General features: G+C 32.4%; 1 protein-coding gene across 1 annotated transcript; it reads right to left on the bottom strand.

Moving 5' to 3' along the window:
- Positions 1 to 806: 806 nt before the first annotated feature.
- Positions 807 to 7,107, bottom strand: LOC122291803 (U-box domain-containing protein 13-like). The gene is made up of 4 exons (XM_043099785.1): positions 6,518 to 7,107; positions 3,474 to 3,590; positions 2,709 to 3,158; positions 807 to 2,248 (listed from the first exon to the last, which is right to left on the bottom strand). Exons 1-4 carry the CDS (start codon positions 6,785 to 6,787, stop codon positions 1,112 to 1,114), a joined length of 1,974 nt encoding a protein of 657 aa, XP_042955719.1. The 5' UTR covers positions 6,788 to 7,107; the 3' UTR covers positions 807 to 1,111.
- Positions 7,108 to 18,413: the final 11,306 nt, after the last annotated feature.

The following is an 18,413-nucleotide window of genomic DNA, read 5'->3' as shown; positions in this document are numbered from 1 at the left end:
GTATTACTATTTAATATTTTTTCATTACTATCTACAGAATATCTGAAATCGCCTCACTATCCAAACACAACCTTATTCACAACAAAATCAATAGTAAGAAATAGCATGCTCGACATAAAAGTTGTTGCTTTTATTCGAGTCAACCCGTTAAGATTAAACCTAAATTTACTATTTTTATATCGTGTTCGTATTAAATTAATGGATCGTATTATATATTACCACGTCTAGTTCTAGGTATCAGAGGTCTTAGGCCACAAATTGCTTTAGCATTCAGTAGAGTCCGATTATTAGATTAACCGGGCCAAACATTGAAAATGATTAATGGGCCTCTTTCTATGAATACAAAATTCCAGCCCAAAATTTTATAATATCCGACCCAACGGTTCTGATTAGGCCAGCATTCGGACTACTTGTGATCATATTCAAAATTTTCGTATGAGCAACTAGCGTATGCTGTAAGAGAAATGATTTGTGCAGTCGGGAAATGCAGTCGGCGTACAGTCGACTGTAAAAAAAAATTAATACAGGACCTACATGAAAAAAAAAATTATTTTTATAGCTTTTTATAATTCATGCAGGTCTCCCTGAATATAAAATAATTTTTGTATAATTTTTTTTTATTCATTCCGTACAGCCGACTGCACGCCGACTGCGTTTCCCGACTGCGTGTAGCAAAGCCCATGCTGTAATACCCAAAGATCCCACGTTATTTGAGATGAAATGAGTTTTCAATCGAAACTCTAGTCGGTACTTTTTTCCGAAAAAGTAGTCGTCACTCCATGAACACATGGTTGACTGGATTTGCATACAGGAAACATCTCTTCATTAAAACCGAGGATGATTGCAGTCGTACATGTTACAGTGGTATATTTCCCATATATGTCATATACATCTCAGCCCTTTCCTTTGTGTTTCTCCCCACCCATTGAATTAAAGGCTCTTTCAATCTCTCTTCAAAATAAGGTCCTCAGTCCAAACACAAACGAATAACTTACAGATGGGGTAGGTGATCTTCCACCTTTCCCTCCGAAGCAAAAGCCCTCCCCTTTCAATACCTTAAAAGAACCCAAAAGGGAAAATAAAAACATGTAAGCGAGTGAAAATAAAAACCTCAGCTATCATCGGCATCAGTCGTTGAGGATGGCTGTGACTGCTCCGTCTGAGCTTCTGCCTGAGCCTGCTTCTGTTGCTCATCAAACCTGCTCATACGCTCTAGCAACTGTGCAGCCTTTCGCTTGCCCCTGTCTGTGCCATTTTGTGCCAAATCCTCCAGTAGACCCTTAACTCCAAGCTCTTTGGCCTCTATGAGATGGTGTTGGTCTCCAGCGCAAAGGTGCACCAAAACTGCAGCTGCATTCTCTCTATTCCTGGGGGAACCACTCGCAATAACCTCTACCAATACTGGCACTGCCTCTGCAGATCCAATGGCAGCTTTACCATCAGGATGGCTAGCCAGTATTGCTAAAATGGCCAGCGCTTCATCCACCATTCCTCCTCCTGGTTCTGTTAGGAGCCGCATCAATGTCGGAACAACACCCGCTCTCACCGCCTTTCCCTTGTTCCCTTGGTAAATGCACAAGTTGAAAAGTGCTGTTGCGGCATCCTTCTTACCCCTCTGCGTTCCTTCACTCAGTAGTGTCACAAGTGGAGGAATGGCTCCAGAATTACCAATTCTAATCTTATTTTCATCCACAACAGAGAGGCTGAAAAGGGTAGCTGCTGCATTTTCCCGTGCTTCCATGCTCCCCTTCTTGAGCACATAAACTATACCAGGAACTGCCCCATAGGATATGATGCTTCCTTTATTGTCCTCACATATGGAGAGGTTAAGTAGTGCTGTCACAGCATGCTCTTGGGTACGGGAGTCGGCTGTTGAAAGGAGGCCAACGAGAAGAGGGATTGCACCAGCTTCAGCAATGGCCACACGGTTATCTGCATTGCGCTTGGCAAGAAGGCGGATCTCGGCCGCAGCGGATTGCTGGTCTTCAGGGTTGTTGGATGCAAGCTTCCGAAGGAGAATTTCAATCTTAGTACGTTCAGCAGGTGTACAGGCAGATGTCGTTTTACTGGCTCTAGAATTACTGGGTCGTTTTGGTGGTTCAATGCCATTTGTCTCACACCATTGAGCTATGAGGCTACGTAAAACATAGTTGGGTGTCAAAGCAGTGCTAGAGAGGGTCTGTTGTGTCTTTGGACATGTTCCATGCCCTGCATCCAGCCACTTCTCAATGCAGGATCGTTCATAGGTCTACAGCAGAGAAAACAAAACCTGTTAGAAATTAATGGTAGCAGGATGCATATACAAACATCTAGTCTTCACATTTATGGGGCATTTGTCCAGGTTGTGAAGTAAAGCCACAGGTAGTTTTTTTATACATCTCTCAATAAGTTTCTGGACTCCAAATATGATGGGTAGTTTCTGATGCTCATAAAAAAGAAAATGGTAGTTTCCAAGCAGCCAGGAAAAAGTAACTCTGGCCAATCTGCACTGATCATTTCCAACTACAGGATTGGATGCGACAAAGCCAATTTCAGTAACTAACAATCATGGCCAAGATCAATGTGGATTCTACTAGCACTTCTATAATCATGCAAAAAAGAAAAGAAGCAGGTGCCCTCAATGTCTGGTTTCATCCAATCATGACTGGATGTGGGGGCACTCTATGGGAACTGAAGTGGTATCAAGGAGCAAGACCCAGAGTGCATACCTGCCCTGTTGAAACAATGACAGGATCTGTCATCAACTCCAGGGATATTGGACAGCGGAAATCTTCTGGTATAACTGGGGCCTTGTGATTTTTGTCATTGGATGCACTGCAGCTCGGAGGAAGACTATTTTCTCTGGGAGGAGCATCCAGGTCAGGGTTTTCTGTTTGCACAAAATCCTTGATTTTCTTCAGTAGCATTGACATCTTCTCAATGCTCTCCCCAGGATCTCCCCCACTGGCAGCAACCATCTCATGCAAAGCTAGTGACTCTTGTGTTAGGTCAGCTATTCCCATTAATTGTAACTTTTCAGCTAATCTCCTTAGGACAGCTAGATCTGTTGCTGCATCATTGCCCTTGTCATAAAGAGATAAGAGATCCTCATAAAGCTCAACATCAGGAGCATCAACCCTTCCCTTGGCTCTTCTAAACTGAGCAAGAACAAGTTCAACCTGGACATAGAGTTTAAACAGAGCATAGGAAAAGACCAAAACAACATTAAACAAAGAGACTGAGATGCTCCTTTAGGGTTAATCAAATGACATACCAAGAATGGGACTAAATAAGTTTTACTGAGAACCCATTTGAAGGTATTATGCGTGTTTTCCTTTTGATCTTCGAAACAGACTCTTCAGGTCATTATCAGGTATATAATGCATCAAGAGTAAATTATTACAAAATATAAAGAAATAAAGAAAGAGAACTAACATGCACAGGTCCTCGGTAATTACCCAAAAGAATGATACTAGAAATGTATGGGTCTCTACCTGTTCCTTAACTTCATCTGATATGTCAAGATTTTCATAGGTAACTCCACTCAGAGCTTGTTCCAGTTGAGCTGTCACCTCATGAAATTTATTCATAATTAGCTCCCTCTCTAAGACCTGCAAGCAGCATAAGAAATGTTAATTCAAAGAAAAAGGAAAATAAAATATGATAACCATGACAGAGCAGCAACACATGTCCTTGGTCAAGCCATCATTTGATTAGCACTTTCATTCTCTTGACAGCAACATCTTACTATTTTAGCGCACAGATGAAAAAAAGGTAAGCTTGACTGTGCTCAAGATAATTAAGGGTCAACGCAATTACAAGGCATCAACCAAAAATATCTTAAACCTAGAGCACCTCCCATATACGATCATTACCAATCCAAGGAGCCTAGGTAAAACATGCATGTGAAATATGTGAGTGTACCTAATCAGATATTACTTTGTTCAAAGACACACCAAGTCATAACCCCAAACCCTTTGCTCTTACCATCCGGTTGAGCCTGAGTTGTTTTCATCCTTAAACCCCAAACCCTTTTAATCTTAAAAGCATTGTCCAACAATTTTTAATTGAGAACATCATCATTCTCACTTCGCTATTTTAGGTTAGAAAAGGAAATCAAATATCATCTAAAGCCATCATCACAAACAATTTACAATTGATCGTCTTTTACTTCCTGCCCTCCACCGCTGCCATAAAAATTCTAACTATGAGCCATTAATGCATTTTCAGACTCAGCAAACACCTGTCTCATCCCTTCTAGATCGTAAGTGGTTGGAGATTATTAGAGCCCAAAGAGGCAACAACTACCAAATTGAAGACCACCCAGAAAGAAGCAAACCCCTGCCCCTCCGATTTAAGGGTAGCATAAATGCCAACTCTCAAAGTCCGCATACTATCAGGCTCACACATGGTTCACAGCCACTTTATAATGCTGTCTCTCTTTCCTCCCCAGATCCAAGTAGTATTTTGTACAAACATAGTAGCATGATCCAATAAAAAAAGAAAAAACATAGTAGTCTAATCACTGTTTGTAGAGTGACCTTGGCCTTGAAAATCCCAGATCTTTTTCTTCTCTTTTTTTTTTATGACTAAGGCAACCTTATACAATGCAGAAACAGACAATCATGGTGCACAGGAAGTATACAACAAGAAACACCCAAGGGGTAAAGAAGGAAAATAACACAATTCCACAAAATCTGAAAACTTGAGAAGAAGACATTGTTCACAGCTATGCAAACATAAGGAGATTTGAACAAAAAGGCTCTTGGCTCAAACAACATCCTCTTGCAATATGTGAAGATGTGGGCATTACATTCCCACCAAATAAATCATATCAGAACGGAAAATGCAAGAGGCAAGTTAAGGTAAACTAAAATTTCACAAGATTTAAAGGGAGCATTTTTTTTTTATATAGGTATAAAGGGACCTATTATACTTAGCAAGATATAAAGGGGCCGATTATAACATCCATGTCAGGTTTTTCTATTTGAATGCACTGAAACAACCTGCTTTCTAGATGGTCCTTAAAGACAAGGGAGTGTAACAATCTTCCTAGTTGCCTCGTTTTCTATTTCCATTTGAGAGAAACCTTCAGAAAAGCCTAAATGGAAAACCTAAATGCCCTAATTATATACCAAAAATCCCCCACACTTTGCCTAAGCCTCTTATTCTTGGAAGGTCATCCTCCACAAGTAGGCTTTTAGGAGAACTTCATTCATTTCGGTGCGAGTTCATAGCAATCAGTTGTGTGGACCAAAATCCTATTAATAGATAGGAACACACTCCAACAAGGCCCAAAAAATATAAATGATATATCCAACAATAACATCTATTGAACTCGGGAGAGCTAGCTTTGTGAGCGCTAACTGTCTGGGTACATATTAAGGCAAGGTCTGCTTCTCATGCGATTCGGTGGGGGCAACAGGCTCATACACCAGGTGCCCAGGCTTTCACTACTTCCAAATATAATTATTTATTCAACTCAATCTCCATGATGGTAGGACTACAGGGACAGAAATGCAGACACAATATAATAAACATAACAAGGTAAAAAGTCATTCTCAGATAATAAATCTGGGAACGATCAAGAATACAAAGACAATGAAGGTCAAAAGGAGTCAATAACAGCCAATATAAACTTCACAACGCATACAAGAAAAAGGACACTCATAAAAGCCAACATGAAGATAATCTAACTATCTAAAGAAAAAAAAAAAGTGTACTCTACTTCGGGCTTGCTGCTAATAGATAGATTACACTGACTAAGGCAGAAACTCAAGGATCTAAGCGTTAAGATTGTTACTGGAGCAAAACAACATAAATTTCAAAACAACAAATTTTTTTTGATCGGTAAAATTCAAAACAAATTGAAAACGCAAAAAGAAATATACAAGGACCTTTATGCTGGATCTCAAAAGGGCGAATCCGGATTCAGTTGGTTCCGTTCTCCACTTAATTTCATTTTATCCAAGTATTCAGTTCAGCAAAAAACTGTGCTAGCACATATGGTAAACATACATGATGTAATGCCGAGGATAGTCCTAACAGACAGGGATGCCAAAGCTACTCCAATTCTCAAAGCAACCACTAATCATACTCCATTGAATTGCTGGGAAATGTAGCAATTGAAAACAGACTCAGAACTTGAAGCCTCGATTTCATATAATTAATAGGACTAAAGAAAAAACCACCATGAAACTTAGCCCGTCACACCTAATTTGTAAACCGAGTTGAATCACTAATTTATTTTTCAAAAACCAAAACCAAAAAAAAAAAAAAAAACTTCAAAATTTCTTTAGAAATGTATATGTAATTTCCAGAACTGTTTTGGATGCTTGCACAGCCTCCACGTGTGGGAGACCAATAAGTAGCAAGAAGGCCCAGTGGCAGCACTGGCAATCAAAATGACAGTATATTTTTTATCCTTCCCAACATTTTCCCAGCAACCAAGCAGGAAGAAAAACCCCAATCACCCATAACCTAAAGAACCCACGGAGAAGAGCAATCAGAAAACAACAGATTCACGGAATGCACGCACCAGGTAAATCTTGCTCCCTTCGCTACCAAATCTGAGCAACTCTTTTGCCGACTGCAGAGCTTCCTTGATGGAAACCAGAGCTTTGAGGATCTCCTCCGGGACCGCCTCTTTGATGTCCCTAATCTCCTCGAACATTGGGATCAACAGCTTCAACCTTCTAGCCAGATTGCAGTACTGCCTCTTGACCGTATACCTGAAGTCGGAGATCGAAGCAATCTCGTTCACTATATCGATGAGGCTCCGAACCAGCGCTACTTTATCGTCCTCCATAACTTCCCCGATCTCTCAAATATCAGCAACACGCACCGTTTTGAAAGCACCACCCGTAGAGTCGGCAACGGCGGCAGCAGTGAGGATTCTTCTCCGTAAAGCGTAGGCGCGGACGTGATCGATAAAGGTTTTTCCCTAAATAATTCTGCAGAGGCCGGAACAGTTGGTCATAGTCGTCTCCAAGTCTCCATGAGAGAGCGCGAGCGAGAGAGAAAGCTAGCGAGAGAGATAGAGGAAGGGTGAGAAGCACGCGCAGGAGAGACTTTTTGTGGCGTGGCTAAGGTGAAGTAAACCAATGTTGGGTTGGAATGTAACTCACGGTTGGTGCTGCTAGCCTGCTGCTGCTGCTGCTCTCTCTCTCTCTCTTCTCGGCTCGGCTACCTTTCCTTTGTTAGTAACTCTGAATATAAAATGAGATGATTTTAAATAAAAATAAAATAAAATATTATTTATTAATATTATTTTTATTTTAAATTATATTTTTTTATTATATTTTATACAAGAATCTAATAAAATTATAATAATAAAATTAAATTATTTGTAATCCAAACGGCCCTTGAGTTGGTTGATTCGGTTAAACCAACACCATTACCCCAACACCTGTAAATTGCTCCAACTCTGTGTTACTACTCTCCAGTTTGGAAGGGGCAGCTGACCCACTCCCTCTTGACTCTTCTCGTCCATTTAAAATTTCTTATAATTATTTATTTATTTCATGTTTAGTCTCAGATAGCTAAACTCGATGCATAAAGTCACACTTTCGTAATTCTTGGATTTCCATTCTTTCTTTTTTTTTCACTTTTATATTCATTTGCAGTCAAAGATAATAATAGTCAAGATTAAGGTGGAAATTAAAAAGGCCTATAAATTTCAGAAAATACCGATACTACTACAACTAATTTAATAATATCAGTATTATTAAATTACTACAATTATACTTTTTATGAAAAGAACCCAAATAATAGTAAAAAAGATTTTGCTATATACAAACACAGTCACATACTAATTTATATACCAATACTGATTTATTTATACTTAAAATTTAAATTAATACTGTTTTCAATAAAATCTATTTTTTAACCAATCGCATCACATTGGTGTACAGATTAGTACACAATTATACTTGTAACTATATTTTTCTAATGATAAATAGTTATAGTGATTAGTGTCCTTGATAAAATAAAAATAAATAAATTATTTTTATTTATGTCAAATAGATACTATCTATTTTAAGTAAAATAAGAGGAAAACAATATATATAAATAATATTTGTAGTCATAATAGAGTTTATAACTATCGCCTATTTTTTTTTAAAAACAGTAAATAAATATAAAATTTAAATAAATAAAAATTAATTTTTTAATAATAAATCATATTATTTCTTAAAAGAAACATGAGATCACATGAATGTAGGTATCAATAGTCAAAACAATATGAGCTAAGACAGACATCATCGTACTCTTGCTTGCCTCAATGGGCATTTATAAGTACAGTTGCATGCCCGTGGGCAGTGGACAATAATTTTTGGGGATGTCTGGGGCCAAGCATTTGAGAAGCAAGCACCGACGTACTGCTTATTATTTCACGTATCATGGAAGCATGCACCATTGATGCAAAACATCATTGATTGTCGAGGCGAGATTTTCATCTGCCTTTTATGCATGCTGCGAGAATCGATTAATGCTGTACATGCACAGGATCGGAAGAAGAACCTCAGGCAATCCAATCATGAAGAAAGTAGGTATTTCATTTTACTACAAGATGGGACGCGCATAACAAACCATTCTTTCGCTTTGCTCTTTCATCTTTGGATATTGGTACTTGCTCAAAAGTGTTTTCTGAATAATCATTAAGAAGTTTTAAAATACTTACAAATTTTATCTTAGTCAATATAATAAAAAGCAAAAAATAAATAAAAAAATATTTCATAAAAAGGCATTCGATTGTTATTTAATAAGCATTTTTTTTATTTGAGAAATGCTACTTAATTAAATCTATTAAATTAATCTATTTTTATGTAAATTTTCTATTTTTTTTAAATAATTATACGATAGTTACTTATAAGAGATAAATATTTCTCTACCTATGCTTTTATCCGACGGTTCAAGCCACCTAGGCTTGGCTGTTAGCTTATATGGCTTTGTGTTGGACCCAATAATTGTGTAGAGTATAATTAAACAAAAGATAACAGCATGATCCTCTTTTGACCCCGAAAATTATTATATTAATAATGTTGAAAGCTGAAGTTAAATGCAAGCCTGAAAAAAGAGGAAGCAAAGAAAAAGACACCACTTATTTATATATTTATAAATAAATAATTTTTCATATAGTAATAAAATATGTAAATCTGGTATTTTTTTTAAAAGATAAGGTTTTTTATTAAAATAATAATTTTTTATATAAATTTTATATTTATTTATTTTTAAAAATATATATATATAATTTATATATTTTAAAATTATAAATATCATTTCGATTTATATATATAATATTATTTGTTACAACTGGAAACAACTTGGGACGACAAAGTTAGCAAGGAGAGATATGGAGGAGGCAAAGAGGAGGGCGTGCAAGTTGGCTTAAAAAGTCTGCGCCCCATTGTCGAAAGGGAACCCTCATCATCTCATCCTCAGCTAAAATAAATATAATATCTGACAGCTAATCTATGACGATAGGCCCCGCGTTAGGCAGATTAGTACTCCACATTAACACTTGGCTACATCACATGAGTGGTTCAAAGCCGCCCTTTAACATGAGTGGTTCCGGTCTCATCAAATATCTATTTTTGTAACAAGTTGCATAAGAAAATTCAGTGCGTCTATGGCACTCCAGACAAACAAAATTAAGTAACCATTAAGGAGGTTTTCACACCATTAACGGTATGGATTCTTATAATAAAATGAAAGAATGGCATAAAATATTTAATAAATTTTCAATGTTTAAATTAGAAAAATAATCTCAATATAAATCTATGAATAAATAAATGAATATGTTATTTTCAGGTATTATTTATAGAGAAATAATAGTGATGATAACCAACCTTCAAAATATATATTGAATATTCTCCGTATTAATGAGAGTGATCACTTATCTGAGTAGTCGGTATTATCTATTATCCACCATATATATGGACAGGAGTCATCCTTGAACTTGCACTCCGACGTTGGCTTTATTACCCTTGATGGGCTTATTAGGAAGTAGGTATCAAATATCCCTTCTGGTAATGCTAGTTATAGATTTTAAATAGATAAATTTTATATTTTTTTAATATATAAAAAGTGGGTCAACTTAATAAAAATTAGTTTTTTTTACACTTTTTTAAAATGGAATACATTTTTTCACAAGACTTGTTGTAGGAACTTATCTATTTAGAATTTGTATAAATTATTTTTTTAATAATTTATTCGTTAATTTATTTATTAATATATCTAATCAAAAATTTTATATATAGTTATTTTTAGTATTTTTTTGTGAATTCTATTGAAGTAATTAATTATGTATTAAAAAAATTAATGTAACTAATCACATCAATAGAGTGTATAGAAAATACGTAAAAGTGACTGTATATAGTATTACTCAAATATTAAATAAAAAATTTTTTTGAAAGACATTTATTATATGGGAAATGATATATATATAAATTTTAATAAAAAATTTTACTAAAATATTATTATTTTTATAACTCAAATCCATAAAAAACAAACAAAAGAATAATGTATTAAAAAAAGGTTAGAAAACAGTTGTCTCTATATATATATTGTTAGGACATTGCAATCGGATAAAGATAAAAATTGCACGCAAAAAACATAAAATGAATGAGTTAAAAGAACGTATTGATTGGACAATGTATTGCTTAAAGAATGGGAAAAACCAAACAAGATATTGACGATATATACCGACAAAAAACAATAGATCCACCACAACAAAGCCGTGACAAGATTTCCCAAAAGGGTTATGATTTATTTGATTTGTACAAAGCAATTATTACTTTTAAATTTCTTCTCAATCTTCTCTATTTTATAAGGATGGAATCTTGGACCCACATAATTGGGCTGTGTCGCATTAATCAACCAGCAATAGACATTTGGAGAGCTCAAACCATTATTAATATTTTTTAAATAATTAGTTTTTATCTGATTTTTTTTTAAGGGGAAAAAAAGAGGAAGAATAAAGAAATAGATAGCTAGAGCCTTTTTCACACATCACACCTAGGAGGAATCTACTGTACACGTAGCGAAATCAGGGGCGCTCTCGGACGTTTTCATCTCTGCTCCCAGCCTGGCTGAAAACGCTGTCGTAGCAGAGTCAGCGATACACGCGGCCCACATGCGCGGGATTTCAGGGCCGGCTCAATCAGCTCGGCTCAAACCTTCTCCGAGCCGGTTTCAAGGAGGCTTAAGAGGGTCAAGTCAGAGCCAACCAACGGAGAAAAAGAAGTCCAATTGCCCGAGGTGGGTCCCGATTCTGCATTAAAGATATAAATGAAGAGTGGGTCGCACTGAACGAAAACCGCGGCACATGGTCGACGTGTAGCAATGGGAAATGATGGTTCTGGTCCTATCCACCGTGGCAAGATCCGGTATCGGAGTTGGGGAAGAATGGGGACCGTTGATTTTGAATTCCCCGCTGCATTTGATATATCCCACCGTTGCGTGTGTCATGTGGGTCCCGCGTGGATGCAGGCTGCATGTGATTCGCCGTAAAATAACAGCTCAGATAATGCTTCTTTTTAACCATTTTGCGCAACGGCCTTTCCTTCTTAAATAATAATTAATGAAATATATTTGATGTATATCGATCTTAAAGTATTTTTCTCTTATAAATTAGATTTTTATATATTATATTGATTCGTGCCGACTTAAATATTTATTTTAAAAGATCTATTAATAAAATTAATACTTTTAAATCTCGTTTAATTATTTAGTTTAGATAAATAAAATATTTTATTAAAAATTAAATAAAATATTATTATAATATAATTTTTAATATTCATTTTATTTTAAGATTTAAATATTTATTATATTTTATATAAAAATTTTAAAATATTATAATAATTATATAAAGTGAGATGAAATAATTCGATTTTATATCCTCAATCTAATTAATTATATAATAATTATTTTTCGTGCACAAAAGTCCTACAGACATAATATTTAACGCTAAAGTGCTTTTATTCTAAGTCTCTTGAATTAACTGAAATTGTCATTAATAAATTAACGCATAACTTGCCTTCTGTAATAAATTTGTGACAGTTTTATGATCAAAATATGAAGAAAAATTTAAAATATAAGAGAAATGCTACAATTACAAAAATATTTTATAAAAACAAACTCATAAACTGGATTATTTTAAGTAATATGTTATATATATTTTACGATAAAAATAATTTTAAAATTTGAAATATCATATCAATATACGCGAGTTTGTAAGTTTACTTTAATTAAATTTATTTGTAATAAAAAACATTCCTCAACATAAAATGAACTATACTTTATACAATTCAAACGTTAATTAAAGAAGTTTCTTTGTCAAAGTGGAAAAATACAAAAATAAAATCAAATGAATGGTATTTCATTTTTCTAACATTATGTCATACGACATTTCAACTAAACCAACAAAAAAAAACAAAACAAATCTTAATTAAACCATATCCTAAAAGATATATATGTAGTCTTTGTCAATAGTAGACGTGGAATACTTCGTCTATTACTCTAGAACTGGCCAGAATTACAGATCTGTATAGTTTATAATGGACGAAAGATGAAGATTAGCCCAAGACAGTGCGCTCCATACGATTCGGGCTCTTCTATATGGGGCCCATTAATCCCGTAAGTTTGTCCATTCATATTGACGGCTTATGTTTAATTATTGAATGTGTATTTTTATTAAAAAATATTTAAAGATGTTTAAAAAATATTTAAAAAAAGAAAAAGAAAATTACACTATCAGTATGCCCAATAGTAAATGCTGAATGGCTGACTAGCACTGTCCATTATTACAAATTAATATTGTTTGATATAATTTAAAAATTTAACACGAGTGCAATGAGAAATTAAAAAGTCTAAGTTCAGTGTTATTTAATACAGATTTAATTATATATATGCCAAGAAGTGCAGGGTAGCGTCCTATCCACCCCCGCATCCCTGGGGCGGGGTACCCCACTCTGGTGCCAGGGGTAGGATTTGTCCACCCAATAGTAAATGCTGAATGGCTAACTAGCACCGTCCACTATTACAAATTAATATTGTTTGATACAATTTAAAATTTTAACACGAGTGCAATGAGAAATTAAAAAGTCTAAGTTTAGTGTTATCTAGTACAGATTTTATTATATATACACCAAGAAGTGCAGGGGTAGCCCTACCCACCCCAGAATCCCTGGGGCAGGGTACCCCACTCCGGTACCAGGGGTTGGATTCGTCCGTCCGCCCCCACCCACTTCAATAATCAACTACAGCCGATTAGATTTAAAAATTATTCTTAAGTCTAAATGTGATCAAAAACATATTTTTAGATCCAAATTGTAAATTTAAATTCGTAAACATGACTATAATTTAAAAATCTTATAGTTTTTAAATTTACTAGTATATATTTTGTATAAGTTGTAGTATAATAAGATGGCCCTTTTATATATTGTCTTGGTAATACAAGTCTCACACTTAGACAATATGAGACTCTTGTATTACTTTGGCATATTTACTTATATTAATACTTTCATAAATAACTTAGGAAGGGTATATAAATTGGAATTTTCCATTTAGAAGTACGTACATACATTATCCCTTAATTTACATCCGTGAAAAACAAACGGTTAATAATCAATTATGTTCAGAGAAAAAGATTTTAACAAAGAATTCCCGTGGAAATGCCATTATATGAGAAGATAAATGATATTTGCAATCATGGTTATACAAGTGCCGTGCAGTCTCTTTAAAAAAAGTAAATTAATACGGAACTTATATGAAAAAAAATTAATTTTTTAATTATAGACTCCACTATTTTTTAAAAAATAATTACACAATATTTACATATTTTACAACTATACATAACATTAATATATGTGAAAATTCTTTCTAGAATGGGAGTAGCACTATTGATAGACGTATGGTTATTATAGCTATAGTGGGGAGGAAGCTTTATACTTACTGATAGTAGCTTTTAACTTTTTATGCCAATATTTCTATTTGAAAATAATTTAATTATTATTATTTTTAAAATAATGTTATACATTATACTCATCTTATTTTAAATATATTAAGTAGTATGTGACATATTTATCATTATTAAATAATAAAAAAATATGTAATAAATAATTATTTAATAATAATAAATATACCATATCTTATTTAATAAAACAGTAATATAGTGTATAGAATTTTTCTATTTTTTCTATTTGTTTTGGTCTCCTATAGCAACGGCAACACTTTTACGCCTTTTGAACTTCTAGATTGGTTTTTAACTAAATACATACATATATATATATAAATATATATTATATTTTGCCGCGACATATTTCTTTAGTTAGAGAAAAGCTAGCGTGTCATCCAAATTATACCGTTCAAATGCACCGCTTGGTAAATTTTTTTATTTATTTAATGATTAAGAAAATATTTTTAAATATATTGATATATATTTTTTATTTTTTAAAAAATATTTAAATATATTAAAAAATATGAAAAAAAATAACTTGAAGTATAATAGAACGGTGCTATTCAAACGACAGAATAGCATGCTCCTTTATTTCTCATATAATTTGGGACGCTATACATGACTTTCGAATACCAGCTATAAAAAAAAGTATTATATTTTTTTTAATCTCAAGATTAGGACACTCTATAATTAAATATATATCAATGTGTCCATATCCAAGAAAGACAGAAGTCAGAAGTCACTGTCATATATATATATACATATATATAATGCATCAGTCACGTATGAATGCATCCAAGCGGCTTTGATCTTTACCGTTAGTCATCATATATCCGGAATTATAACAGTACTAAAAAAAAGAGGAGCAACTAATGTGCAAATTACATGCATAAAGTTAGTGGACTGGGGAGTATCATACGCATGCATGCATGCAACCGGCTTATTTTCACTACCATAATAAAAAAATAATATCCATGCCAAGTCAATATAAGTCTCACACAGTCATACTACAAGAGTCCCACGTTATTTAGCCGTGAGGCTTGTCTTGTCAAGACAACTTGTAGTAAATATAATAAATATTTATTAATATATATTTTGAATTTAAGGTTTTAAATTTTATATAATTATATATTTACACATAAATTTTGTTAATAATAAATAAATTCAAACATAAAAAAATCAAATTTAACTTTTCTACACAAATGGAACCAAGCACATCAATAAATTATGCATGAGCAAGAAATAAAATAAGTTCACATTAAACGTATAGAGTAATTTTATATATCTATTAAAAAATTCAAAATTATGATTAAAACTCAAAATTAATATTTTATTATAAAATATTAAATTACATTTTCCACATGTGCATAATATTTTTAAAAATTAAAGTTAAATTTTTGAAAGATAATTTATTGTCATCCTTCACATGTGCATAACATGATTAAAAGTTTAAATTTTGAAAATATTAAAAATAATTGATTGTCATATTTCACATGTGCATATTTTATTTGAATATTTTCAAAATTGATTGATGTTCTTTTTTACTTGTATAAAATGTAGACGATTTTATTTGAAAATTTTGAAAAGTAAATAATATTCATTTTGTCATATGCGAAAAATAAAAAAAATTTGATTTGAAATTTTTGAAAAGTGAATGATATTATCTTTGAAAATTGAAAAAGAAGAAATTTTTATTTGAAAAGTGAATGATGTTATCTTTAATATGTAAATCTTTTTCAATTTGAATATGAAGTTTCATATATCTATAAATAGCTCAATTGAGATTTTCAAATTTACAATATCAAAAGCATACGTATATAATTGAACCTTAACCCTTGTTCATTTTGAAAGAAATATAGTTTATATTGTATTGTTCTTATTTTACTCATTGATGAATGTTCTCTAATAACCTACCAACTATTAGCTCTTGTATCAATAAAAATGTGTATATAATCCTTATGCATGTAGAAAGTGTTCTACATAGGAAATAGTTAAATCACTACATGTAAGGTGATTGCAAGTGTAGAGGATTTTCTACACCGATCATTTGTAGCGGTGTTGTTCAAATGTGTAATAGGTTTCTATCTCCACATAAGGAAGATTGAATAGTGAATTTAGAAATCCTCAAGAGGTAGCTTGAGGTAAAGATGTAAGCAGTGAGACCGAACCTCGTTAACATACTGAGTTTGTTTGCTCTTATCCTTATTCTTTTTATTTATTGTTATTTCGTATTTTGTTCATATTTTATATTGTGGATTTAATTTATAATTATTAATTTTTTTTTACATCTTAATTCACCCTTATTTTATGTTAGTCATCTGGATAATAATATATAAATATATTTATATAATAATAAAAAATTTTAAATATGGGAAACGGGGGTGTGGCGCCTGCTGGGGTCATCTTGACCTTACTGGGCATTCTCCCCTATAGGACGAACAGGGGCGGTGCAGTGGGTTGCGAGACCTGCTGCCCACCCCTAAGAAGTTGAATATGAGAATGTGAATAATATTTATATGCTTGTAAGATAAAAATTGTGTTAATTGGGTCAGAAAAGCTATTTGGATCAACTATAAAATATAAGATATAACATAGATTGAAACAATTTGAAACATCTCACTTTCCAACTAATCCATCATAATCTGATTATTAAATCAATAATGTCGATGACACAACATGGCACGCTTATTTAATGGGCTATAAAGTGAATTCTATAAAATTTATTTAATATTTAATATTGTTTTAAGTTTTTTTGATCAACTATAATTACTTAGATTTACTTTATGTTCTATCTTTTCTACTATAAGTTTAAAATTCATACAAAACTCTAAACCTTAGAGGATTCTCAATGGTTTATGTATTATATAAAGAATGTAAATTATTTAAAAAATTATTCAAAAAATGAATTCCATCTGATTATGTAAAAAGAAATCTAAAATACAATTTCCCACAATAACCCGTTACATGTAACGGGTATTGTTTATCCTATAAATATTTTATTATTATTTATATTTCATTTACTTTACTCATTTTTTTCTTTGATTTTCAGCATGTAATCAAATTTTTTTCATTGTTCATCATTTAAAACACCTCTATTTCATTTTCTTCTAACAAATATATTGGAAATATTTTTTATCTAAATTTTTTCATATTTTGATTTTATTTTTAATTTTTACTTGGGTTATATATTTTTATTTTGTGTGTATAGGATCGAATTATATTACATTGTATATAAAAATATATTTCAAATATAAAAAAATATATGAATTTTGTAAATTTATTGATAGAAATGAAATATTTAAAAAAAATAAAAACAAATTATTTAAATAATATGAATAAAAAAATATATAAATTGATATATGATATAATATAAAAATTAATATATAAAATAAAAAAAATAAAATTTAGCGATGTATTTTAAAATATAAAATAAAGAATCTAACCCACATGAGGATTATGTCATATGCGACAATAATAATAAAATCTACCTTTAAGCATATGGGACAAATATGAATTTCACACTGTAGCCATCGGCAAGTGGATTATGTCATGAATGCCCGACCGAATTAATAAGTTTCCATTTAACGGAACACCCAAAACTCTGTAATTCTTAAGAATTACTTCATTTTATTTTATTTGTTTCCAATAGCCAGCTTCTTGCTTTCTTGTTTGTCCACAATATAATTGTGTCTCAAAGATCATTTTAATTGTAGAAGCTGCTGCAGGAGGGTAAGATATTAAAGAAAGAATAATGCTAGTGGTACCCCTCCCAGCTACCGCTGCATTGTTTTTTTTTTTTTTTTTTTTTAAAAAATTGTAATTAAGAAAGTGTATTTTAATGATATTTTGAATTTTTTTAAAAATATATATATTTAAAAATGTTAAAGAAATACAAATAAAAAAAATGAGTATGGACGGATACATAAAGGGATTTGCGATTGAGTATGATGAGTATGAATAATGCTAGTCAGACCGCTCCATATAGCTGTTGCTGGCATTTTTATTTTTATTTATAATTAAGAAATTATTTTTTAATAATATTATAATTTTTTTTAAAAAAAATTAAAAATGTTAAAAAAATGTAGGTAAAAAAATATACTTAAATTAACTAATGATAACTCCCAACAAGAGGTAACTGTAGTGCCAGCCAATGAGTATACGTTATGAGTGTTTTCCTGAGGACAAGCAAATCAGCTAATGCTTTGGCTCTAGAAAGTCATAAAAATCTATAGATCCACGCGAACTTTAGAAAGCAAAGTCAACAAGAATCTGGGAGGGAAAAAAATCTGATTAAGGGAACCATTAATCTGGTGTTGAACTCATGTCTAGTTTGAGGTGATATACTTTAGGGTTGGCTTACTCTAACTGATATCATTATTGGAACGAATTAAAAATATGAATAAATTAAATAATACTAATTAATATTATTATCTTCTCATAATATAATATCAAAATAAACTGTACAAAAACATAATTA

This window comes from Carya illinoinensis, chromosome 13, assembly GCF_018687715.1.
Source record: "Carya illinoinensis cultivar Pawnee chromosome 13, C.illinoinensisPawnee_v1, whole genome shotgun sequence".
Classification (NCBI taxonomy): domain Eukaryota; kingdom Viridiplantae; phylum Streptophyta; class Magnoliopsida; order Fagales; family Juglandaceae; genus Carya; species Carya illinoinensis.
Note: the sequence above shows the minus strand (reverse complement) of the source record. Positions and strands in the feature narration are given on the sequence as shown.

Excerpts from the sequence above, each read along its gene's own strand:
- LOC122291803 (XM_043099785.1), bottom strand. The coding sequence starts at position 6,787 with ATGGAGGACGATAAAGTAGCGCTGGTTCGGAGCCTCATCGATATAGTG. Across the intron at positions 3,591-6,517 it reads AAGGGAGCAAGATTTACCTG|GTCTTAGAGAGGGAGCTAAT; the intron begins GTGCGTGCATTC and ends TGCTGCTTGCAG. Across the intron at positions 3,159-3,473 it reads CAGATGAAGTTAAGGAACAG|GTTGAACTTGTTCTTGCTCA; the intron begins GTAGAGACCCAT and ends CTCTATGTCCAG.